Consider the following 27,820-nt stretch of genomic DNA (forward strand, 5'->3'; position numbering starts at 1 on the left):
AAAAAGATGAGAGTTCAGGTCTAGGGCAGGCGGGAACCTTTAGGAAGCTTGGCCCGGTGAGCTGGGGGAAGGAAGGGAAGAGCCAGAGGCAGCCGATCGGATGGTCTCAATGTTTGTGACAAAGAAGTCCATGAGCTCCTTGCACTTGTTGGAGGTGAGATGGAGGAGACAGGGAAGGAGGGTTTAAGAAGACGGTTTGCAGTAGAGAAAAGAAGCCGGAGGTTATCTTTGCATTCCAGAATGATCCTGGAACAGTGAGCAGTTCTGGCAGACGAGAGCAGGACCCGCTAACGCTTTATGTGGTCCAGCCAGATCTGGTGGTGAATGGTTAAACCAGTTGTCCGCCATATCCGTTCAAGTCTGCGTCCCATGGACTTAAAGGAGCAGAGATGAGGGCCGTACCAGGGGGAACAGCCAGGGTGAGAGAGGGTAATTGTTTTAAGAGAGACTAGGGCATCAAAGGTGGTGGTGAGGGTGTGGTTGAGCAGATCGGTAGCTGCAGAAATGTCATGGTGAATGGAGGGCCAAAGGCTGGACAGTTGGGGTTTTGAAAGTGCAGTTGTATGCGAATTGAGAGAGAATTTTTCCAGAGGCAGACACAGAAAGACGTAGAGTTGGGAGGGGGAAGGGGATGTGGGTGGACTGCAATACAAGGAAGTGGTCAGAGATGGCTTTATCAGTGATTGACACAATGGGAGTAACGCAGCCACTGAGATGGCACGGTCAAGGGGGTGGCCGTGAATATGGGTGGGGGAGTTTACATGGAGGGGGAGATAGGAGGGCAGTGAATTCAGAGGAGAGAGAGCATGATGAATTGAGATGAAGGTTGAAATCATCGCGGATGAGAAGTCGCTCGGTGCAGAAGGGAGGAAAGCAGTGACCACTTGCTCAGTGGTAGTTCTCATCTCTGGAGTCAGAAGAGGCCCCGCTCCACACACTCTACACACAGCCCCAGCACACAGAGGCTGGCTCTGAATACTGGATGGATATCCAGCGGAGGTACTAGCGTCCACTTCGTGCTGGTGCTCTAACCCCATCCTAAAAGCTCTTTATCTGTGATTGCAGCTTACCTAGGAGAAGGTGCTCCCAACATAAAAACCATGAAGGCGGCAATGGGAAACCACCTCAGCTACTCTTCCCCAGTAAGTGGCTCAAGAAGTTAATGTGTGAGACGTGAGTTAGAACACAACAGACAGATGGACTGTTTACTCACGTAATGCAACAGTTCCTTCGTGTACTGAAGACAATATACAACTCCCCCTCTCCAGTTGCTGTGGGTATGTTCTTCCCACACTTTTTTTACTTACTGCCTTCAGTCTTCCTCCTCCTTGGGTTTTAGTTGGACTACAAATATATATTTTAATTTACTATTATACATTGATGGCTTGGAGTGCAGCTGAAGTGGTGGGGTATACGTGAAGGATCAAGAGAACAGTACTACTTGCACCTTCAACTCCTTAAGCACAGAACTATTGGGAAATATAAACCAAAAATTTATTTTAGCTATTTTATCAGTAAAATTATATAATGAAACAAAAGCAAAATACTGTGGATGCTGGAAATCCAAAATAAAAACAGAAAATACTGGAAATACTCAGGCCAGGCAGCATCTGTGGAGAAATAATGAAAGCTGTCTGTATTTCTGAAGTCCCAACTGGTAAGGAAAAAATGTTTTATAATTGAAGGTAGACTGCCGAATGATATTCCTTTAAAATTTAACGTGAAGAACATCACCATGCTGAATGTTGATTAAGAACACCAAGGAAAATTTTGAAAATCTTACCTAGCTTTAAAGACTTGGATATCTATAGCGCCTTCCATGACCATCGGACGTCTCAAAGTGCTTTACACCCAATGAAGTACTTTCTGAAGTGTAGTCGCTGTTGTAATGTAGGAAACGCAGCAGCCAATTTGCACACAGCAAGCTCCCTCAAACAGCAATGTGATAATGACCAGATAATCTGTTTTTGTGATGTTGATTGAGGGATATATATTGGCCCCAGGACACCGGGGATAACTTCCCTGCTCCTCTTCGAAATAGTGCCATGGGATCTTTTACATCCACCCGAGAGGACAGGCGGGGCCTCGATTGAAGGTCTCATCTGAAAGACAGCACCTCTGACAGTGCAGCACTCCCTCAGTACTGCACTGGGAGTGTCAGCCTAGATGTGCTCAAATGTCTGGAGTGGGACTTGAACCTACAACCTTCGGACTCAGAAGTGAGAGTGTTGCCAACTGAGCCACGGCTGACACACTGATCAATAATCATTACTGTCCTAGGTTATGCTGCTACCCACACTGCCTATATAATGCACCAATAACCACACAGCTCCATTCTTGTGTTCCTAGTAGTGTCATTTTTTAAAATTAATTCTCAGCATGTGGGCATCGCTGGTCTTTATTGCCCATTCCTAGTTGCCCCCGAGAAGCTGGCATTGGGCTACTTTCTTGAACGGCTGGTAGTGGTTTGATAAGGCTGAGCGGCTTGCTAGACCACTTCAGAGGGCAGTTAAGACTCAATCATTTTGGTGTGGGATTGGAGTCACATATAGGCCAGACCAGGTAAAAAGAGCAGGTTTCCTTTTGTAAAGGACATTAGTTAACAAGTTGGGACTTTAGAACAATCTGACAACTTTTGATTTCCAGATTTTCTTTTGAACTGAATTCAAACTACCATGTTGGGATTTAACCACTACACTACCGTACCCTCTTGTCATGATGTTAGCATATCAGCTACTTCATCAAGCCCCACCAATTCAAAGGCAAAAGTAATTCAACCTCACATGTAACCCAGTTTTTGCTTAAGGTAACTTGCTCCTTCAAGTTCTTTTTGGCAATTAACTGCAAGGAATGTTATCCAAGAGAATACTGCTACATCGAAATCCTAAAATGGTGCCAAGACAAAAAAAAAAATCCTTCAACACCTTTTAGGATTGTTACATGCCAGACGATGCAAAGTTAATAGTCCAGATTTTTGCGATAGGAATAACGGTAAGGCCATCAGCGCTCACTGTTATCATGGAGTAAATTGGACAGCAACTTTCGACGTCCGCACACGCACAGTTAAACAGGGAAATCCGGAAGTTGCTGACTGATTTAACCTGCTCCTTCACAAGTTTCGCTACGCCAGTATCTCGCCGAGAGATTCGGCATTCAAATACATGAAGGTGCTGTACGTACCCACTAGTTACCCACTAACAACGCCAGAAATAGTTAGGGCTGGTGCATTCAGGTGTAAGTGAATTTTTAATGGCATGTTAAGTATTAATTACTGCCAAACAATCTTGCTAACCCTAAAAATTTAATCTTACAAGTGTGGCATCGCATTCCTTCAGAATTTAATTATTGTTGGAGATATAAAAAAAAAATGCCAACTTTTTCTGACTCTTATGTCTCTCTCTCATAATAGAAACATAGAAGATAGGAGCAGGAGTAGGCCATTCAGCCCCTCGAGCCTGCTCCGCCATTCAATGAGATCATGGCTGATCATCCAAACTCAGTACCCTGTCCCTGCCTTCTCCCCATATCCCTCGATCCCTTTAGCCTTAAGAAATATATCTAACTCCTTTTTGAATATATTTAATGAATTGGCCTCAACTGCCTTGTGTGGTAGAGAATTCCACAGGTTCACCACTCTCTGGGTGAAGAAATTTCTCCTCATCTCTGTCCTAAATGGCTTACCCCTTATCCTTACACTGTGACCCCTGGTTCTGGACTCCCCCGCCATCGGGAACATCCTTCCTGCATCTAGTCTGTCTTGTCCTGTTAGAATTTTATAAGTTTCAATAAGGGACCTACATTTGTTTTCACTAATCTTTTTCTTTTTGCATACTTGTAAAAGATTTTACAATCCGCTTTTATGTTCCTTGCAAGTTTACTCTCAATCTATTTTTCCCCTCTTAATCAATCTCTTGGTTCTTTTCTGCTAAACTCTAAACTGTTCCCAATCCTCAGGCTTGCTACTTCCCATCTTTCTTTCCCTCGCTTTATTCTGCTTTCGGTACATGATTTTACAATGAATTAAATAGTCTAATTTATACTTCCTGGTTTAGAATCTGAATGGCTCACTGAGGATTCTTCAATCTGATTGGTTGAAGAGACACGCTGTTGCTTGGCCTGCTCACACAGGCTGAAAAGGATCTCCAGTAACAGTAAGTTGCCGTGCAAAAGCCCACGAAAAGTCTGTGGACAGCTGCAAGTGTAATGAACGCCGTTCCTTCGCCGCTGGCCGCAAAATCCGGGCCAATGTGTCCAGAATTTGTTAAAAATAATAAGTGGGCAATTAATTTCCAAAGCTTGCATTAAAGTAAGGTCGCAGATACATGCCCTCATCTGTAATAAATTAGGCCCTCTAAGCTGAGGTAGCCTTTGCATTCCTGAGCTTGGCATGGGGAGAAGAAAAGAGAAAGTCAAGGTTTCTGCTCTTGATCACTATCCAATGATTACTGATGGACAGTTGGTGTACATAACTTGAGTGAGGACAGGATCTGTGATGTTCTTACCTACGACATGCTTGAATAGTCTACAAACAATCACTCTTTAGGTGCACACTTGAAGACTCGCTGCTCGAGTAAGGCGGCTACAAAAATTCACACTCAGCAGAAGCAACATCTAAAGCAGCAGGAGGAGGAAAAGGGACAAAAATCGAAGGAGAAAAAAGCTGCTCCAAATTCTACATTTAATGGGAAAAACCAAAATAATAATCATACTGAATAAGATGAATGTTATGAGAATAAGTTGTAATAGATCAACTTAAATAGAAATAACTTCTGCTTTCATCTGTAAAATGGGGGGGGGGGTGCGGGGGGGGGAAATCAAATGGTAATAGGGTACCCAAAGGTGTATGTTTAAACCGAAGTTTAGCACAGCTAGTCCATTGAGATAAATGAACCTTGAAGGTACGGATTGAAAACTCCAGACCAAAATAAGACCTGCACATTGATTTCTGAAACAAACCCAGCAGAGAAGAGGAAGTTTCTTTTGAAGTGTACTTACAATGATAGCAATTTTAAGAGTTACTGGGGCAATACGTTTGTTATTATAGACACATACATGCATACCTATGATTCTCAGCAAGTTCATTTGTGAAAGGAGCCCACTCAGTGTCCAATGAGTGGACAATCTGTTGACTTTAAAGTTCATAAAGTTTTGAATGACTCGAGTTTGGGAGTTCTGCACTCATGGGATGCATACAGTTCGCAGCATGGCTATTTCTTTAAAGAAGGTCGGAACAAAGGAAGCTGGTTCCTGCAAGTACTTTAGTTAAAATCCAATGAACCATTTTTGCAGTTATTCACATGGCAAGCAATTCTCCATGGTTGGTTGACTGAATACCACAACACAGATTGCCCACCCCCCCACCACCCCCCCCCCCATCTCAACAAAATACTTCAGCACCAGCAGCATGTGGGAAAAGAGCAAAAAGAAACAAACTCTAAAGACTATCATTTTTAATTTATTTAGACACACTTCAACCAACATAAATGTGGGGTCCTGTTTTAGGTTTGCAGGATATGATTCTTCATAAAGTACACTGGTTTTAAAGTCATGTGAATGTAATGTACATAATTCAGTCAAATATGCAGTCTGATTTAGAATACGTCGGGCTGGATTTTGCCAGCCCTGGGGAGGCGGGTCTGCCGAGAAAATGGCAGAATTGGGGGCGGGTGCCCAACCCGCCTCCAACACACCTCCGTGCCATCTTGCCAGGAGGCAGGTAGCCGTCCCACGCCGGGTCCTGTCTCCTTGGAGGCGGGATGGGATTACAGCCATTTAACTGCCTGTTAACAGGTAGATAAGAGGATTATCACCATTTTACCCACACAAGTGCAGGTTTCCTGAAGGCTCTGAACCCCGCCAGGGTCACCGAGGCGAGTAGTGGGTCTGCGGGGGTCGAAGGGGTGCAAAAGTGTGCTGTGAAGGTAAGTGATGGGTGCAAGTGTGGAGAGGTGAGTATGTGAGGTAAGTGGAAAGTGTTAGTAAAAGTGTACTTACCTTTGTTTCTTCCTGCAGGCTTCAATCGTTGGGTATGTGGAGAGTCTCGCACCTCCGCGGCAGAGATGACAGATGGCCGTTGCATTCTCCAATGCAGCAACCATCTAATTTCTGCAAAAGAAAGAGGTTTGATGAGGTCTTGTATTCAAGAACTCATCAAACTACTGCGAATGTCAGTGTTTGACAGCTTCACAGCTGTCAAATGATGACAATTCATCTGTCAAAATTTGACAGATGAAACGTCATACGTTGACGTTCTCTGTAACTAGCTTTCCCTTAATTGGCCTGCTAAACCCGCTGGGCAGACTTAACAAGGTCAATCAAGGGAAAATAGCGTGGGTTGGCCAGAAGTTGATGGAGGCGGGACTAAAACCCAACAAGTGGGAGTCCCGCCTCCAAAAGCTCCCCATTGGCAAAATCCAGCCCTCCTTCTTTAAGTCAAAATGTTCCCCAAAAGTATGCCAACTAAAATGATTACAATAGCAAAATACTGCGGACGCTGGAAAGCTGAAATAACAACAGAAAGTGCTGGAAACACTCAGCAGGCCAGGCAGCATCCTTAGAGAGAGAACGAGAGCTAACGTTTCAGGTCTGTGACCCTTCGTCAGAACTGGAAGTTAGAGATGGAACAGGTTTTTAAGCAGATGCAGAGGCCGGGGAAGCAAGAACAATAGGGACGGTCTGTGATAGGGTGGAAGGCAGGAGAGATTCAATGTTTTATTGGGTTAGATTAGTTTAGATTCTAAATGGGTTATTTTATATTCGACTCACTGCACTTTCCTGCTGCTGGTCTTTTGTAAATCCTGCATCAGCCAAAAGACAGAATCAGAATCGTTTCCATTTTCTGGTCACATCCATGTCTTTGATCGTTTAAAAACGATTTAAATCTATAAACAAAAACTTGGTGAGAAAAGCACAATTTTTAAATATTTTTTACATGGCAGTTCATTGCCAAGAAAAAAAATATCATTCCAATAGCGTAGCACTTTTTAAAAACATGTTTAATCAGCATGTTTAAATAAGATTTTTTTTTAAACTAAATAGGAAAAATTATAAAGTAGCCTCTCACAATTTAAACCCCCAATCGCAAAAATCCAGTGAATGAAGAATGAACAGCACACCGATCTTCAGTCTGAGCGGGTAAAAGCCGCACCCTCTCTCTCTGCCAGGTGTAAGGGTCGAATATAAAGTGAGTTCGGGCAGCCTAGACATGTGTTTACAGCATAAAACTGGCAGATTCAATGGAGACTGGCAATCTCACTCAAAAAAGTTCTCAGGAAAATTGGTGTGAAAATGGGAAAAAATGCAATAGAGGCACACTCGTCAGATTGGGGTTACTGCAGATTGTTTGGGCATAGTTGAAGAACTGTGGCCCTCAATTCAATTTCAGAGAACATAAACTGTAAAGATTGTTTGATTGCGCTGACCTCTCTCATTGATGAGCATACTAAAAACCACCAATAAATAGATCATCTACAATAACTGACACTGTATAGCTCAAATTACAAACAATGTGTCAGAGCACTGTACAGAGCAGTGGATAGCAAGATGGTAAGGGGATCATGAGGAGGGAGAGGAAATCTTTTAGCACTTTTGAAATTGTGAGTATCCAAGATTCATTTGTTGTCCCATTCTTCTCCCTCTGTAGATGCCAGATCTTAGTTTATGATGTGATTAAAACATCAGCATTAAGGATATACTAGCCTATAAATTCGGCCATTGTCAGGCGCTTAACTGCCCTACAAAGCCTCGAATATGGCAGGCAGGAAGTGAGCACACAATTCCAGTCGGACATATGACACCCGCCATCCTGGGAAACAAACACAAATTATAGGCATCCAGGAGCCTTGCCTGAAACAGGTAGCAGGCCCTTTGCATATGCAAATAAGGGGCCTATTACCTGTTTGAGGCCCCACTTCAAGGTTGCTTTGCCCTGAGGCAGCTGGCGCCAGCTGCACTCAGTAAAGCTAAACGCCGGGCCCACCTGTAAGCCAAGTTTTTCACATCAGGAAGTCCTCCTTTTGCCCCACATTTAACGAAAGGTCACCGCCAAATCCCGCCCCCTACAACCCTCCAATGGTGGCCTCTCCTGATGGATGGCCTCTGACCCTCTGCCGATCATTCCTTCCCAACCCCGGTTTTCCAACTTTTCCCTCCCAACCCTCAATCACCTATCCTTCCCTCTCGATCCTGGGTTTCACTTACCCGAGGGCTGCTGCAACACTAGCAGTGGTGTGATCTTGGTCTCCTCTTCACCAGCTGGCTGCTGTTTTACTACGTTAGAACTGCTATATAAATGCAAGTTGTTGTTGTGCCATGCTGGTTCCACTGTAATGAGGCCAGAGGTCCAATATTGGGGTGTCTTAGGCCTCATCATTCAGGCACAGAGAAAATAACCTGCGCACTCCATGCACCTAAATTCCTAAGTCAGTGTGTGTGCGAATGGAAGACATAAATTATTCTAAGTTTAAGAATATAAAGTTTAAAAAAGCAGATCCAGTAATATTTTAAGTAGCAGACCCAAGAATAGACACCAAATCATTTTACATAAGGTCTATTGCTACTGTCCTATTTTAGTTTGTAAAAAGAGAATTGAATTTGCCATCATGACACCTCTAATTATCTCAGAACTCCCCACTGACAGAGCTGTGCAGTACAGAATGTGGTCCCATGAGACTCCGTTCAGTGCACCATGCTTCTACATCATTACCCAAATGGATGTCATAAATGTAATGGGTTGTGATAACCTTAAATGGTTGCAGTATCAACATTCTCCAGGTAAAGTGATAGGGTGCGAAATTTGAAGCTTTTTAAAAAGCTGCACAAAATCCAAATTAACTCATTCCACATCATTTCCACACGTCAATTTACTTCTTGAAATAAATTACCGTTGATCATGTGAAACATTAAAAAGCTTTAATCCACTACTTTCTTATGGCAGGAGAACTAAGTAGTTAACAGCAGGAATCAGCAGTCACTCACTCTGCTAGGGATGCAATTGATCATTTATCAATCAAATATATTTAGACAACTGAAAAAAAATACTAATTGCTCAATTTTTTTATTTTTCTGTAATCTTTGATAAACAACCTCGTAACTTGTTCGATACAGTACTGGATATCAACCGCATTATGCACAATGCCAGAACCTTATTCAAGATCATTAGGTTGGTAAAAATTACATTATGGGTTTACTTACATGTTCTCAGATGCACTGATCTATCCAACAATAGATACATAGAAGATAGGAGCAGGAGTAGGCCATTCGGCCCCTCGAGCCTACTCCGCCATTCAATGAGATCATGGCTGATCATCCAAACTCAGTACCCTGTCCCTTCCCTCTCCCCATATCCCTTGATCCTTTTAGCCTTAAGAAATATATCCAACTCCTTGAATATATTTAATGAATTGGCCTCAACTGCCTTCTGTGGTAGAGAATTCCACAGGTTCACCACCCTCTGGGTGAAGAAATTCCTCCTCATCTCTGTCCTAAATGGCTTACCCCTTATCCTTAGACTGTGACCCCTGGTTCTGGACTCCCCCACCATCGGGAACATCCTTCCTGCATCCAGTCTGTCTAGTCCTGTTAGAATTTTATAAGTTTCAATGAGATCCCCTCTCATTCTTCTAAACTCCAGCAAGTATAAGCCCAATTGACCCAATCTCTCCTCATACGTCATTCCTGCCATCCCAGGTATCAGCCTTGTGAATCTTCGCTGCACTCCCTCCATGGCAAGAACATCCTTCCTCAGATAAGGCGACCAAAACTGCACACAATACTCAAGATGTGGTCTCGCCAAGGCCCTGTACAACTGCAGCAAGACATCCTTGTTCTTGTACTCGAATCCTCGCTACGAAGGCCAACATACCATTTGCCTTCTTAACCGCCTGCTGCACCTGCATGCTTACCTTCAGCAACTGGTGCACAAGGACACCCAGGTCTCGTTGCACTTCCCCTTCTCCCAATCTATTGCCGTTCAGATAACAATCTGCCTTCCTGTTTTTGCCACCAAAGTGGATAACCTCGCATTTATCCACATTATACTGCATCTGTCATGCTTCTGCCTAATCACCCAACCGGTCCAAATCATACTGGAGTTTCTCGGCATCCTCCTCACAGCACACACGCCCACCCAGCTTTGTGTCGTCTGCAAACTTGGAGATATTACATCTAGTTCCCTCGTCTAGATCATTTATATATATTGTGAATAGCTGGGGTCCTAGGACCGATCCCTGCGGTACCCCACTAGTCACTGCCTGCCACTCGGAAAAGGACCCGTTTATTCCAACTCTTTGCTTCCTGTCTGCCAACCAGTTCTTTATCCAAGTCAGTACCTTGCCCCCAATCCCAAGTGCCTTAACTTTACACGCTAATCTCTTATGTGGGACCTTATCGAAAGCCTTCTGAAAGTCCAAATACACCACATCGCCTTATCTATTCTACCAGTTACATCCTCAAAAAATTCCATATCAGTCAAGCACGATTTACCTTTTGTGAATCCATGTTGACTTTGTCCGATCCTGTCACTGTTTTCCAAGTGCTCTGCTATTACATCTTTTATAATGGACTCTAGCATTTTCCCCATGTGGAATGTGGAAAACTGCCCAGGTATGTCCTGTCCACAAAAAGCACGACAAATCCAACCCGGCCAATTCCCGCCCCATCAGTCTACTCTCAATCATCAGCAAAGTGATGGAAGGTGTCATCGACAGTGCTATCAAGCGGCACTTACTCATCAATAACCTGCTCACCGATGCCCAATTTGAGTTCTGCCAAGACCACTCAGCTCCCGACCTCATTACAGCCTTGGTCCAAACATGGACAAAGGAGCTGAATTTCAGAGGTGAGGTGAGAGTGACTGCCCTTGACATCAAGGCAGCATTTGATCGAGTGTGGCATCAAGGAGCCCTAGTAAAACTGAAGGCAGTGGGAATTGGGGGGGGGGGGGGGGGGAAACTCTCCACTGGCTGGAGTCATACCTAGCACAAAGGAAGATGGTTGTGGTGGTTGAAGGTCAATCATCACAGCCCCAGGACATCGCTGCAGGAGTTCATGTCCTAGGCCCAACCATCTTCAGCTGCTTCATCAATGATCTTCACTCCAACATAAGGTCAGAAATGGGGATGTTCGCTGATGACTGCAGTGTTCAGCGCCATTCGCAACTCCTCAGATAATGAAGCAGTCCATGCCCGCATGCAACAAGACCTGGACGATGTTCAGGGTTGGGCTGATAAGTGGCAAGTAATATTCGCGCCACAGAAGTGCCAGGCAATGACCATCTCCAACAAGCGAGAGCCTAACTACCTCCCCTTGACATTCAACGGTATTACCATCGCCGAATCCCCCATCAACAACATCCTGGGGGTCACCATTGACCAGAAACTTAACTGGATCAGCCACATAAATACTGTGGCAACAAGAGCAGGTCAGAGATTAGGTATTAGGAGGTGAGACACTCGCCTCCTGACTCCCCAAAGCCTAACCACCATCTACAAGGCACAAGTAAGGAGTGTGATGGAATACTCTCCACTTGCCTGGATGAGTGCAGCTCCAACAGCAGTCATGAAGCTCGACACCATCCAGGATAAAGCAGCCCGCTTGATTGGCACCCCATCCACCACCTTCAACATTCACTCCCTCCACCACCGGCGTACCATGGCTGTAGTGTGTACCATCTACAAGATGCACTGCAGCAACTCGCCAAGGCTTCTTCGGCAGCACCTCCCAAACCCACGACCTCTACCACCTAGAAGGACGAGGGCAGCAGGCGCATGGGAACACCACCACCTCCAAGTTCCCCTCCAAGTCACACACCATCCTGACTTAGAAGTATATCGCCGATCCTTTATCGTCGCTGGGTCAAAATCCTGGAACTCCCTCCCTAACAGCACTGTGGGAGCACCTTCACCACGCGGACTGCAGTGATTCAAGAAGGCGGCTCACCACCACCTTCGAGGGCAACTAGGGATGGGCAATAAATGCTGGCCTTGCCAGCGACGCCCACATCCCATAAAGAAATTTTAAAAAACTGATGCAATAAGGAACTATCAGGAAAGTCCTTTTCATTCTCTTGAGATTTGTTGCTCTCTCTCTGCTGGGAACAGCAAGTAGAGCACTATATCAGTGCACCTAGGTTTGTTTGTGAAGTGGTGGTGGCGGCGGGGGTGGAACAGAAAGGCAAAGGGGAAAAAAACAGGGTTTCCATTCTTGCAATAGAGCATGATGGAGGGCGAGCAAGGTGCATGCACATGGGCAGCAGGGGAGAACAGGATAGGATTCAGCTGTGGTGCACCCACACCACCCAAGGGACAAACAGTCTGCCGACACTCCCAGTCTATGCTCAAACATGAAAGAATGGGAGATACCAGATGTCCATGGAGCCATACCCTAGCAAGAGTTGTTGCCTTCAGGAGAGATGGGGGAAGAGAAAAGGGTGACATTGGAAAAAATAGCAAAGAATATTAAATTATGCCTCCAAATTACAAATATTAAGTTAAATTAATGTAATTCCCTACATTACAACAGTGACTACAATTCAAAAAGTACCTCATTGACTGTAAAGCGCTTTGGGACATCCAATGGTCATGAAAGGCGCTATAGAAATGCAAGTCTTTCTTTAATTCAATGCATTGAATTAGAACTTTTGAGTGTTTATATCAGCACCACATTGCACAACACCCACAGAAATCAACAATTCTTCAGCTAGCCATGAATTGGGAAAAATTTCTCTATTACAGTTTTTTATGTCAGTGATACAACAAAATAAGCTGGTTACATGTTGCAACGTTGCTTTGTCGATCTGAAATTTTGAAAGTTTGACAAAGGCGGCAAAAAAGGCTCTTGCAAGCCTCAATGTCAAATCGCTAGAAGTGTAATGTCTGCCGTTTTCATGCAAAGATGCCCACTATAGGATACAACACAAACGGAACTGAACTGGCCAATCTGATCCGTCCCATTTCTAGATTTGGTCATGTTAAACTTGCGTAGCAGGATTTTTCAGAGTGGGAGGAACATAAATAGGTGGGTGAACGTTATGGGCTGGATTTTGTCAGCCCCAAGGAGGCGGGACTGCTGGTAACGTTGCAGAATGTGGGGGCGGCTGGCAAACTCGCCCCCATCCCACCTCCGTGCCCTTTTGCCAGGAGGCGGTAAGCCCTCCTGCCCCAGGTCCCGTCTCCTCGAGGCAGGAAAGGGATTAAATCCTTTTAACTGCCTGTTAACAGGTAGTTAACAGGCAGAAAAAAGGGTTAGTCCCATTTTACCTTTTCAAGCGCAGGCTTCCCGACCTCGGAGAACCCCGCTGGGGTGGAGGAGACGTGAAGGAGGTCTGCGGGGGTCAGAGGGGTCTGAAAGTGCGATGTAGAGGTGAGCGATGGGTGCAAGTGTGGAGTGGTGAGTATGCAAGGTGAGTGCTAAGTGTTAGAAAATGTTCACTTACCTTTATTTCTGCCTACAGCCTTCAGCCGCGGTGGATCCGGAGTCCCGACATCTCCATCGTAGATTTCACAAACTGGCTGTTGGATCCTCCGAACCAACAGCCAGGTGATTTCTGCAAAGTTGAAAAGCTTGAGGAGTCCTAAACACAAGGGCCTAGAAATTGGGTTGGGGCGCCAAAGTGGCGCAAAAGTCGGCTGAGCGCAGGATTTAGCGCAGCGATCGGAGTAATACCGATCGCCAGAAATTCAGTTTCAGTGCCCCTCGAGGGAGGCGGGGCGAGGCTCGAGGTGCTCCGCGTCCCTCTTAGGGCGCTGAAACTGATTATCGCAGCGCAACGTGCCACAGCGCCACATGCTGCGGCACGGCACGCTGCGGTACTGCAGGCCTCCCTCCCACTGTTAAGGGGGAGGTGCCTGCAACAGCATGATCCCCGCTCGCGAGTGCTGGCAAATGAGCCCGGCACCAAGGAGAAGTGCCGGGCTCTCGGGAAACAGCTGGCAATGCCGCGGGGGGGGGGGGGGGGGGGGGGGGGGGGGGGGAAAGAGTTAGGAGGCCGGGGACGGAGGTGCTGGCAGGCGGCCGCCGAAAAAGCGGCCGCCCCGCACCTCCACCTTAAACTTGCGCCGCTGCCGGCACAGTAAGGCCCCGTGAACCGGGCGCGGGTAGCGAACGGCGCAACTGCAGCGTTCGCTACCAAACATCACGAACGGGGCACGAATGGGGCGCTGCGCACACTGATGACGTCATCGGTGGCGGCGCAGCACAAATGCCTAACGCCACCATTAGCGCCCCTGCTGAATATCGCGGGAGACGCAGCCAGTGGCGCTACAGCCACTGACTGCCTCTTTAGGCGCTAACAGGTGGCGCTACGCACCCAATTTCTCCCCCTTGGACTCATCAAACTACACAGAATGTCAGTGTTTGACAGCTTCACAGAGCTGTCAAACGCTGACATTTCTTCTTTCAAGAAATCTTGACAGATGACATGTCAGATGTTGACGTGCTCTGTCGGGGGCCTCCCCCTAATTGGCTGCTGAGCCTGCTGGGCGGGCTTAACAAGGTCAATCAGGGGAAAATTCCGCTGGTTGGCCAGAGGCTGATGGAGGCGGGACACAGACCCAGCAGTCCCACCTCCATCGAGAAAATCCAGCCCAATGTCATGGAAGCAGAATTTCCATTTTGTGGTCCTTGATATTATTATTGTGCTCTGGTGTAACACAAAGATACAATACTATGGGCAACAAATTTGTGTGGCGTGCCAACCAGCCATAACTCACCTTTGGGACAAGATTCTTTTACTGGTAATATTTTACATAATTTATCACCTACCCAACAGTAGAAAAGCTACCCAATGAGTTGCTTTGCTGATCTGAATAGGATCCAGATAGAATAACCATTATGTATTAAAGTCAGTGCTTCCTGTAAAGTAGCAGTCGCTAGAATTGATGCAAACATCAGCCATTTAAACATCTAAGACCTCAATACTTATTCTTTTTGTACTCCAAAATAATATTCAAATTAGATCAACCGGCAAGGACAATAATTTTTCCTAAAACTGCCATTTAATATTGAAAATATAAACCAAACTTTTCACTTTTATGCCAATATCATTTGAACAGCACCTCAATTTTTTCTTCAGCCCCAAGATCACAAAAGAAGAGGGCAATAGATAACCTGCATTTTAAATGCTTGTTGGTTGTGCATCATTTTTGACAGGCTGAAGTTACAGGGTTGTGGTGGTTGGGGCGGGGAGGGAGGGAGTTGAGAAAGAGAATAGCACAGAAATTATTTAATTCCATTCATCAAACTTTCCACTTTTTTTTTTTTTTAATTAAATGTCAGAAGATCGTGGGTTCAAGTTCCAATCCAGAGATTTGAGCACATAATCCAGCTGGCACATCAGTGCAGTACTGAGGGAGTGTTGCATTGTTGCAGGTGCTGTCTTTCGATTGAGACATTAAACCAAGGTCCCATCTGTCCTCTGGTGGGCCTAACAGATCCCAGGGCACTATTCCACGAGGAGCAGGGGCGTTCTCCCAGTGTCCTGGGCTAATATTTATCCCTCACCCAACATCACCGAAACAGATGATCTGGTCATTATCACATTGCTGTTTGTGGGAGCTTGCTGTGCACAAATTGGCTGCTGTGTTTCCCACATTACAACAGTGACCACACTTCAAAAGTATTTAATTAGCTGTAAATCACTTTGGGAAGTCCTTAGGACATGTAAGGCTCTATATAAAATGCAAGTTCTCTCTTTACAAAAGGATCGATAACATAGCATACAGGTCAAAAATAATAACACTGTAATATGCAGGTGCAAAGGAGACACATTAGCTACCTGCTAAGCAGAAGGATACAGTCAGCACAGTTTGAGAGACACTCCCTATACTGCTACGTGAGAAGGTTTTGCAGCTTCTCAAAGTGCAGTACCCCCAAAAGGTGGTTTAACACTACAGCTACAACATTCGTGCAATACATTTCTGCTTCGCATAGACACGAAGGCTGTAGTGTAAATCCAGTCAGGGCCCAATCTGATGTTGCAGAAAAGTGGTGCAAGACTTCTTGCTGGCTCGAGTCCCTCACCATTTCTGTGACACATCTTGTTGAATGGAAGTCTAGTGCAGTGTCAAACCAGGTGTTAACAAAAAAAGTGTCCAGCAGAATCCCTGGGACTGCCCTGACACTTTTTACATTTCTCTGCAATTAGGTAGTGCAGATGCTGCCACATAAGTACCGCAATGTTTAAAATTTAAGTGCTACGAGAGGAGAACTACAAATGAATAAAACCACACATATTCAATTCTCTCCCGAGCAGCAGAATTCAAATTTCACCCAGGCCATTTAAACCTGAATTGCAGTTACGCAGCGACGGTGTAAACTTTTCTAGGGTTGGGTTGCTTTCTTCTATCACTTTGTAATTGAGTATATTAACCGATTTCAAGCGTGAAGGAAAGAGTCAATTTACACATCAACATTTATTTCAAACAAAAGCAGAAAATTACCTTGGTGTCTTAAATTTACCTCAGGAATCATAAAAATTATCCTAGTATTTCAGTTTACCTCAGAATATTCACCATCTTTCCTACAATTAAGTCTTATGTACTTGGCGTATAGAAAGAACATAAGAAATAGGAGCAGGAATAGGCCACTTGGCCCCTCGAGCCTGCTCCGCCATTCAATAAGATCATGGCTGATCTTGGGCTCAAAGCCACTTCCCTGCCCGCTCCCCATAACCCTTCACTCCCTTATCTTGTAAAAATCTGTCTATCTCCATCTTAAATGTATTTAATGACCCAGCCTCCACGGCTCTCTGGGGCAGAGAATTCCACAGATTTACGACCCTCTGAGAAGAAATTCCTCCTCATCTCAGTTCGAAAAGGGCGACCCCTTTATTCTGAGACTGTGCCCCCGAGTTCTAGATTTCCCCATGAGGGGAAGCATCCTCTCTGCATTTACCTTGTCGAGCCCCCTCAGTATCTTATATGTTTCAATAAGATCACCTCTCATTCTTCTAAATTCCAATGAGTATAGGCCCAACTGCTCAACCTTTCCTCATAAGTCAACCACTCATCTCTGGAATTAACCTAGTGAACCTTCTCTGAACTGCTTCCAATGCAAGTATATCCTTCCTTAAATAAGGAGACCAAAACTGTACACAGTACTCCAGGTGTGGTCTCACCAACGCCCTGTACAATTGTAGCAGGACTTCCCTGCTTTTATACTCCAAAGCTTCTAAGGTTAGTCATAGCAGGAAGTTGTTTGAATTTCTCTTATGACAACAGGTGTCAAGTGCTGGCAGCATATACAGCCTTATTATAACATTTATGTTTAATTTATAAACTGCAGTTGCACATTATGTCAAGAATATAAACCAGGTGTATTTTCAATCTTTGTAGTAACAAGGAGTTTCAATGCCAGAAGATAAACTATTCAAATTCATTTGGTAACAATTTCAGAAAAATGTATAGATCACTCATGAGCCTCTTTACAGGAAATTCCCCTCACGAACAGAAACCTTTGCCAAGATTTTTTTCCTAACCTCACATGCGACCACACATGTTTCTTTGGACATGGTATCTGGGTTGCAGACTTGAACTGCCTTCATTGGTGAACCAGCAGGAAAGATAATTCAGGCCAGGATTCACTGGACAGGTTACTAGCACAGTCACGAGCCAGCTCCACTATCAGAGTCGTTTCAGGCGAATCATACTTCAGTGCTCGATGCCACTGGAGTGTGCACGGCAAAGTGATCGATGTGTCTCTCCAGCTCCAGCATATCTTGTACATAGAAGTTAAAAGCCTCAATCTCCCAGCTGGCTAATGTCTTATAATCCTGAGTTCAACAGGGGAGGCTAGATGGAATTTTAAAAATGTCTAGTTTCCTGTTTGACTGCTGTTCAAAATCATTTCCACATGACTGTCAAGTGCTCAGCGGGTTGCTTTACTTTGACTTTAAAAGATACATCCTGTTATCTGATTTCAATCTACTTCAACAACTAACAAACACACCAGCTCATCTGACAAATTAAGTCCAACTATGGACAGCAGGCAAAAAGGAATTTAGTGCTGCATCAATACTAATCAGTTCGCTTGTTACTGTGATGAAATATGTTCAAATAAATAAAAGATAGCCAGTGGGGGAGGGGGGGGGGGGGGGGGGGAGTGCAAACGATTCAGAATTGCAGCCAGATTGAAATGCATGAAAACACTGTACTTCTATATATTGAATTCATGCTAGGAATTGTTTGGCATTTACTGCAACATACTGAAAAGTTTTCATACAACTGATAAAAACAAATACTTTCCTGTAAGCAAAATTAATCCAAGAGATACCCAATTCAGAGAAGATTCAAATATACACTGGTATTTTAAAAAACGGATGTGCTGCTATTTAAAGACAACCGGAGAGAACATATTTAGATCACAGCGACTGAACATCAATGCTTTAATCTATCGGGATCTTAATCCTTCCCCTACATATTAAAGCTGGCTCAAATAAGTTTTTTTATATGCGTAATATATATTTATAGTATGAATATATACACATATTTCTGCTGGCATGGCAAGGTGCAGCCACAGGGAACTGTAGCAAAGACAAATGTCTCAAATTTGCCCTGGTGATTGCTGTGGACAAAAACCAAGCAGGAGGGACAAATAAAGTGCACAGTACTAGATTACATACTAGCATTCATGATACCAGCAGCAAGTCTGAGAACCTATTAACCCTACAAGTGATGAAGTATATACTACAGGTGCACGATCCCTTATCCGAAACCCTTGGGGCCAGCTGTGTTTCGGAATTCGGAATTTTTCGGATTTCAGAACGGATGATGCTTATAAATGGATAAGAGGCAGCCGTCGGGTTTACCCCACAACTACACCACTAGTGGTGGATGCAAACCTGGCTCGGTAACCAGATTACTATAAAGAAATAGTTAACAGCAATGTTTCCTCAAAGTTGCACACGGCCACGCAGTAATCTGCAAACTCCCGTGCAAGCTGCTCAAGCTTTTACACTGGAAATACCGCGCATTGAAAGAAACAAGCCACATCAAACAATGCAGCCCACGGGGAACGCTCCACGAAAAAACTTTCGGTTTTCAGAGCTTTTCGAATTTCGGAATTGCGGATAAGGGATCGTGCACCTGTACCTTAATAACAATGGTACAAATGGGCAATTCGCACTGCTGAGTGAGAGAAGTCAGAACTGTATACACGCATGCAAGAACCCTTGCACAGAGCTCTCTTCACAGCCACTGAAGCTTCGAATGTTAAAAAAAGAGCTGATGGTATAAGTCAGCTCTTTCCAATCAATGGGAATTTAAAGGTTTAAAAATATAAACAGTGGAGTACACCAAACCCAGCACACTATTTTCTACAGACATACATCGTCGAAAATAATTGTTTTGATTTTATTTATTGGAATGCCAGGTGCTTAAATTGCATGTTCGAGTAAGGGGTTTTAATGACTTTCAAACCTGCATAAGCACCAATATAAATACAAGTGCCTCACATCATGCATGCAGTTTATTAAGACTGAAATATAGGTATTATAAGCAGAGTATAAAACATAAGAAATAGGAGCAGGAGTAGGCTAAACGGCCCCTTGAGCCTGCTTCGCCGTTCAATAAGGTAGTCTACCTCAGCTCCACTTTCCCGCCATGAATGTTAAGCAGTTTGTTTTGTGGTTTTTATGACTGCATAGTGAGTACTGGAGATTGGAACGCTTTCATTTTGGGCACTAGTACCAGCAGAGTCAAGGTTGCTCTACCATGGCACTAAGTGTCTCAGATACACACCTAGTGCATCGTGACATTTCCTACACAAACCATCCTGTGAGCCCACCCAATGACATTGCCAACTTAACGCCAAAAAGGAGTCGTTAATGTTGCGAGTAGGAAACTGGTTTGAGACTGCACAACCTATTTTACTTATACTTTACCAATATCGGCTGCATTTGAATCCAGGATAAGAACAAATGAGGTGAAATGACAATGTGCCAACACACTGTGCTACCCAGTCACCAAATAGCATACACAGCCTCAGTCACTAAACTGGAAGCTTACTACCTCATGTTTATTAGCTATATTAATATTTAGATGGTAGACTGAAATTTTGAAGCGTGATTGTGGTGAACAAATAATTTTAATTAACTCCATACATTACACCTATTTATGACTCCTATTTTGAAAAAAACTAGGAACATAGGAACAGAAGCATGCCATCCAGCCCCTCGAGCCTGTTCCGCCATTCAATTAGATCATGGCTGATCTGTATCTCAATCCATTTATCTGCCTTGGTTCCATATCCTTTAATACATTTACCTAACAAGTATCTATCTATCAATCTCAGTTTTGAAATTTTCAATTGATCTAGCCTCAACAGGTTTTTTGGAGGGGTGGGGAAAAGAGTTCCAGATTTCCACTACCTTTTGTGTGAAGAGGTGATTCCTGATATCACCCCTGAACAGTCTAGCTCGAATTTTAGATCATGCCCCTTGTTCTTGACTCCCTCAACCGAGGAAATGGTTTATTTCTACATTACAACAGTGACTGCACTTCAAAAGTACTTCATTGGCTGTAAAGTGTTTTGGGACATTCCGAGGTTGTGAAAGGCACTATATAAATGCAAGTCTTTCTTTCTATCCATCCATCCTTTCAAATCCTTTAAGCATCTTAAACACCTCCATCAAATCACCCCTTAATCTTCTATACTCAAGGGAATACAAGCCTAGTCTATTCACCCTGTCCTCGTAATTTAACCCTTTTAGCCCCCTTATCATTCTGGTAAATCTGCACTGCACCCACTCCAAGGCCAATATATACTTCCTGAAATGCAGTGCAGTGAAGCATGCAGTACTTCAAATGCAGTCTAACCAGAGATAAATGTTGTCTCAATAAACTTCTTCTTTAAATGTTTGGGTGTTCATCATTTCTCTCCTATTCAGTTAAATATTAATAGCCCAATTCTCTATTGCAGCAAATGTACACTGAGTTAAACTCCTGCACACCACGAAAGATGCATATCCCACCATCAATAACAGTGCAATTCAATTCATTCTACCTCTATTATAAAACATGCTATTCCTGCATTACCAAATAATAGTTATTCCTGCAGGGGCAGTGCTCCAGCTCAATGAACAAATATGGCAGGTTTGTACACAATGAAATTGAGGAACCAAAAATGTAGGCACTAGGGGTACAAGGGCAAGCCTCATCCCTCCGCCTGAGCTCAAAAGTAAAAATGGGGGCTCGTAAACCTCTAGAAACCAGAGGCTACAAAGCCTAAAATCTACACGGAAGAACTCTACCTTAAAAAATACTGAAGTGTTGGCAAATTTATTTAAAACCAATAATTAGAAAATTCTTGAAGTAAAATATGAACACAACAGGGCTTTACAATTTTAAATTTCAATTGCTGATTTGATAATATTAAAGTATTTACAAGCTACATAATCTTTATAGGGCAAGGGTTTCCTGTTATGCAACACAAACAGCTTACCTGAAGCTGGAAGTCTGTGCACACAGATCTCCTCCACACTCATTCCACTCCGAGACTTGCACACACACATCTGCCTATGCAGCTGCATACTGTCTGTGGAATTTGCAGAATTCACAGAATTCCCCTGATTCCCATCAATCGCTGGAGCTACCTGGATTTCCCTCACGCTTTCAGAGCAATTTGCAGAGGTTTCCAAGGTCACTGGTCCTTTAATCAAGTCACCAGCAGGCACTGAAGGCTGCTTCATCTGCAAGCTGCTGCCTGGATTATCAATTTTAGCCACAGAAGTCCTGGGAGGGGACTGAACTTGTGGTAGATCAACTTCATCATCTTCTGGGATAGGATTGTACCAGATCTCTCCCTCATCGTCTGCATCATTTTCTTCACTATGATCCAGAGTGCTCTCTACAGCATGCTTCGGGTCAGTTTGTCGGACAGGCTCTCTTGGTGGAACCGCAGGCTGCTGCCTGCTTTCTTGTAAGGGGCTTGGACCACTCGCATGGTTTGTTAGCTCTACTGATACAGGAGCATTGGGCTCTTCGTTCAAATAAGGGTTGAGAGTGCTTTGTTGCAGCCAGTTTCGTTTTTTGGACACCGTGATGTTGTTTATGTGTGGCCTGTAGTCGTTGAGCTGGTTCGCTTCAGTGGCTTTCAATTCTCTCTTGATAATTGAAGAGGTATGAACATTTTCAATGATGTCTGTAATCAGGAGGGAAAAATGAAAAGTTCATCAGTGTAGCAGTGAAAACATTTCAAATGTTTACACCATTCAAAACAGGAAAAAGGCACATCCAAATACAATAATACAAGTGCCATCACACCTCTTAAAATAGATAACATTTCAAACTCTGCAATTCATAAAGTTTACTGAAATTAAACCATACTTCATTATAAGCTAAGTGCCTATGTACAGTATGGAATTAGATTTGCCAATAGCCACAGGCTACAATTACATTCAACTCAAACAGTGTGTATTAATTACCGCCATAATATCGGTCTTCACAATTGTTGCATACTTAATTACAGAAGTTCACACTTCATAGTTGAATCGGCCTAGTTCTCTTTACATCTATTTCATGCTGTATAATCCTTACATATCCTTGGATTTGTAAACAATCCTACGCAATGGGCACTACCACCAGGTTTTTAATTGCAATCTTCAAAATTTAGAGAACCATTCTTTAAAATCCTAGGTGTATACCTAATTTGTGAAATGTGAAAGCCAGTGTTAGTCTACAAATAACTCAAGTGGTTGAACCTCGTCCTATAGCAATAGGAAATTGTAGCGGAACTGGAATAGTTAAAAGGAAAGCCAACTTCTATATATTATTTCCTGAAAAATCTGGCCCTGTGCTATACCTGGCCTCAGTAGGTTACAGTTGAACAGTGCAGGGACTCACTTAGAATTTGGAACCAGTGCTCAGGTCCTTCAATATCTGGGTCAGAACACTACAATAGAACATGCAAATAACATATCCCCTTGCTCCTGGCAAACAGGCAACTCAGGGCTGCCATGATGTTCTGGCTATAAACAGAGCCAAGACACCGTGGCAAAAATCTGTTTACTATCATTCTTCTCAGTAGCGGCTGGCAATACCACATAATATTGCCTTCTAGGCAAATACCTTCACAGGAATGCAGTGGTCACAAAACACACAAGCACTGCAACACTTTGGTGTATTTCTACTTTTCAGGGACGACAAATGATACAAGCACGTTTGTGCTTGCACTACATTCCAGGAGAATCCAGATAACAGATTCAACTAGTTCTCAATTCTTTCCCAATGCTGATATTATCAGGTACATTTTACTAAACATGTACTTACTCCAGAAATTAACCCACAACCGAACCACTCTTTTTAACTGGAAACATCCACTTAAAAGAAAAGTGCATGTTAGCTCATTAGGGATGGCATGCTTTTCATTCACATACATGTCTGAACCCAGCAACTATGAAACCCTGTGCCCAAGCACATTTGATAATAATACTAAACATTTATCAGTAATCCAAGTTCTTGTTACTTCAAATCAGACTAGTCCACATGCAACAAGGTGCTGATGGAAAGCCATGTTTTTTGGTTAAACCCTTAGAATTTGGACAAAAATGTAAAAGCTATTCAAATTCTCAAATAGTCCTACTGAGACCTAGACTGTCATGCAAGGTATAATAATTCATGCCTGCTAAAATATACTATATTGGTTCAGTGATGGTGTTCTTATAACACCAGGAATGCATTTACAGATTCTGATGAAGTAAAACAATAATTCCCATGCCACTAAATTTTTCTAGTGTCTAATTAACCATCAGGCAATGCCAATTTATAAACAGTTGTTTTCTCCTTTGAGGTGGCAAGCTATGAAATACCAGTAAGTCTGCCATTCTCCCTTGGCAGACAATTTTTTGCCAATTATACAGTTTCAAACAATACTCTCACTTTTTGTAGACCAGTATTTCAAGAGACCGTACCAGCAATAAACATGAAGTATCTCTATCTATCTATCTATAACCTAAGAGCATTCTGAAGGGGGAGGGGGATCAGCCAGTTGTCGTGGTACATGTAGGTACCAACGATGTAGGTAAAAAGAGGGAGGAGGTCCTACAAGCTGAATTTAGGGAGTTAGGAGCAAAATTGAAAAGTAGGACCTCAAAGGTAGTAATCTCTGGATTGCTACCAGTGCCACGAGCTAATAAGTTTAGAGAGAGTAAGATAGATAAGCTAAATACGTGGCTTGAGCAGTGGTGCAAGGGAGAGGGATTTAAATTCTTGAGGCATTGGAACCAGTTCTTGGGGAGGAGTGACCTGTACCAAGGGGACGGTCTACACCTGAGCTGTGAGGGAGCCGATGTCCTCGGGGTAATATTTTCTAGGGCGGTTCGGGAGGATTTAAACTAATTTGGCAGGGGGATGGGAACCTAGATAGTGGAAAAGAGGGAAGTCATATGAAGTCAGAAATAGATGGTAGAAAGGTGAGAAGCAATAAGCAAAGGAGAGAAACACAAAGGGCCAAACTAATTCATAATGAGAGTGTGAAAAAAGCAAGCCTGAAGGCTTTGTATCTTAATGCTAGAAGCATTAGGAACAAGGTGGATGAATTAGTTGTGGAAATAGAGGTAAACAAGTATGATTTGATTGGGATTACAGAAACGTGGCTGCAGGGTGGGCAAGGCTGGGAACTTAACATCCAGGGATATACAATATTTAGGAAGGATCGGCAAAAAGGTAGGGGAGGTGGGGTAGCATTGCTGGTAAAGGAGGGGATTAATGCAATGGAAAGGAAGGATATTAACTCGGATGAAACGGAATCTGTATGGGTAGAAATGAGAAATAGCAAGGGGAGGAAAACGTTAGTGGGTGTGATATATAGGCCTCCAAATAGTAATATGGAGGTGAGGGAAGGCATAAAAAGGGAAATTAGAGAAGCGTGCGATAAGAGCACAGCTGTCATCATGGGTGACTTTAATTTACATATTGATTGGACTACCCAAATTAGTAAAAATTCTGAGGAGGAGGAATTCCTGGAATGTTTTCGGGACGGTTATCTGGACCAATATGTCGAGGAGCCGACTCGAGATCAGGCCATTTTAGACTGGGTATTGTGCAATGAGAAGGGACTTATCAGCAATCTTCTTGTACGAGGCCCCTTGGGTCAGAGCGATCATAATATGATCGAGCTCTCAGTCGAGATGGAGAGTGAGGAAATTGAATCAGAGACTAAGGTCCAGAACTTAAATAAAGGGAATTACGAGGGTATGAGACGGGAATTGGGTAAGATTGATTGGGTGGTGTTTCTGGGGGGATTGACAGTGGATAGACAATGGCAAGCATTCAAAGATAGAATGGAAGAATTCCAGAACATGTTTATACCGGTTTGGCATAAAAATAAACCTAAAAAGGTGGCTCAACCGTGGATAACGAGGGAAATTAGGGACAGCATAAAATCAAAAAAAAGGGCATATCAACTGGCAAAAAAAAGCACCAGACCGGAAGATTGGGGGCAGTACAGGATACAGCAAAAGAGGACAAAGGGATTAATCAGGAAGGGGAAAATAGAATACGAAAGTAAACTTGCAGCAAACATAAAGACAGACTGCAAAAGCTTTTATCGGTATATCAGGAGGAAAAGACTGGTAAAATCCCAAGTCGGTCCCTTGCAGTCCGATTCGGGAGAATATATAATGGAGAATAAGGAAATGGCAGACCAATTAAACTCATACTTTGGTTCTGTATTCACAAAGGAGGACACAAATAACCTCCCAGGAATATCGGCAAACATAGGGACTAATGAGAGGGAGGAGCTGACAGAAATTAGTATCTCTAGGGATATGGTGTTGGGTAAGTTGAGGGGACTGAAGGCCGACAAATCCCCGGGGCCTGATAAACTACATCCTAGGGTACTTAAGGAGGTGGCCCTGGAGATAGCAGATGCTCTAAGGATCATCTTCCGGAACTCCATTGACTCGGGAACAGTACCCGTGGATTGGAGGGTAGCTAATGTTACCCCAATATTTAAAAAGGGGGGGTAGAGAGAAAGCAGGGAATTATAGACCAGTAAGCCTTACATCGGTTGTGGGCAAAATGCTAGAGTCCATTATTAAGGATAAAATAGCGGAGCACTTGACAAATGGGGAAAGGATCGGACAGAGTCAACATGGATTTACAAAGGGTAAATCGTGTTTGACTAATCTGCTGGAATTTTTTGAGGAAGTAACTGGTAAAATAGATGGGGGAGAGCCAGTGGATGTGGTGTACCTTGACTTCCAGAAAGCCTTCGATAAGGTTCCACACAAAAGATTATCATGCAAAATTAAGGCTCATGGGATTGGGGGCAAAGTATTAACGTGGATAGAGAACTGGCTGGCGGATAGAAAACAGAGAGTTGGAATAAACGGCTCGTTTTCGGAGTGGCAGGCAGTGACCAGCGGGGTGCCGCAAGGATCTGTCCTGGGACCCCAGCTGTTCACAATATATATAAATGATCTGGATCAGGGAATTGGATGCAATATTTCCAAATTCGCTGACGACACTAAACTAGGAGGAGGGGTGGGCTCTGATGAGGATGTCAGGAGGCTACAGTGCGATTTGGACAGGTTGGGAGAATGGGCGGATACGTGGCAGATGCACTATAATGTGGATAAATGCGAGGTTATCCACTTTGGGGGTAAAAACAGGAGGGTAGATTATCTAAATGGCAATAGATTGGGAGATGGGGAAGTGCAGAGGGACCTGGGTGTTCTTGTGCACCAGTCACTGAAGGAGAGCATGCAGGTGCAACAGGCGATTAAGAAGGCAAATGGTATGTTGGCCTTCATATCAAGGGGGTTCGAGTATAGGAATAGGGATACCTTACTACAGCTGTACAAGGTGCTGGTGAGACCGCAACTGGAGTATTGTGTACAGTTTTGGTCGCCCCATCTGCGGAAGGATGTTCTTGCCATGGAAAGAGTGCAGCGGCGATTCACCAGGCTGATACCTGGAATGGCGGGAATGACCTACGAGGAGAGATTGAATAGTTTGGGCTTGTACTCACTGGAGTTTAGAAGATTGAGAGGGGATCTCATCGAAACATATAAAATTATGGCAGGCCTGGACAGGCTGAATTCAGAGAGAATGTTTCCAATGGCAGGGGAGCACAGAACCAGGGGCCACAGTCTAAAAATAGCGGGCAAATCATTTAAAACAGAGATGAGGAAGAATTTCTTCACTCAAAGAGTGGTAAGCCTGTGGAATTCCCTGCCACAGAGGGCTGTGAAGGCTAATTCAATAAATATTTTCAAGAGAGAATTGGATATATTTCTGAAGGCTAAGGGGATTAAGGGTTACGGAGAAAAGGCGGGGACGGGGTACTGAACTGGTAAGATCAGCTAAGATCTCAGAGGAAGATCAGCCATGATCTCATTGAATGGCGGAGCAGGCTCGAAGGGCCGAATGGCCTACTCCTGTTCCTATCTCTATGTTTCTATGTAAAGCGGTTTGTCTCTCTGTCTGTTTGTCTGTCCGGCTATACAATCAACAGTTATAGAGCGTACCTACACATATGTTATATCAAAAGAAAGCTTATTAGGGGAGTCTAATAGGCGTATTTACTTTTTGGTCAGACAAAAATTGTTCCGACAGTATACAAAAAAGGTTCAAAAAACGGCAAAATTCCGCTCATTAGCGTTGAGTGACGTGATGGTTGACCAATCGGTGCATCACGGGGGGTGGGGAGTTCATTGTGTGTGTGGGCAGGCCTAATCCTTCTGAGCTGAGGTGAGTGGCCGCCATCTTGATTTCTAACTATTTATTTTTCCCACTTTCTGTGTGTTTATTTTTCCCCACTTTCTGTGTGTGTGGAGGGGAAATTGTTTTAAAAAAAAGGAAATTAATTTGTAAATATTTTTTCT

The 27,820-nt window shown here is 43.8% G+C and overlaps 1 protein-coding gene across 1 annotated transcript in view; it reads right to left on the reverse strand.

Annotated features, from left to right (window-relative positions):
• Window positions 1–27,820, reverse strand: part of syde2 (synapse defective 1, Rho GTPase, homolog 2 (C. elegans)) — a 127,831-nt gene that overhangs the window by 90,204 nt on the left and 9,807 nt on the right. Inside the window, exon 2 of the mRNA XM_085983543.1 lies at window positions 21,436–22,134. Within this exon, the coding sequence (XP_085839669.1) occupies window positions 21,436–22,134 (699 nt within the window). The remainder of the gene's footprint in view (window positions 1–21,435; window positions 22,135–27,820) is intronic.

The sequence above is a fragment of the Somniosus microcephalus genome, chromosome 3 (genome assembly GCF_052327205.1).
Source record: "Somniosus microcephalus isolate GS21.2 chromosome 3, FLI_Smic_1.0, whole genome shotgun sequence".
Taxonomy (NCBI): Eukaryota; Metazoa; Chordata; class Chondrichthyes; order Squaliformes; family Somniosidae; genus Somniosus; species Somniosus microcephalus.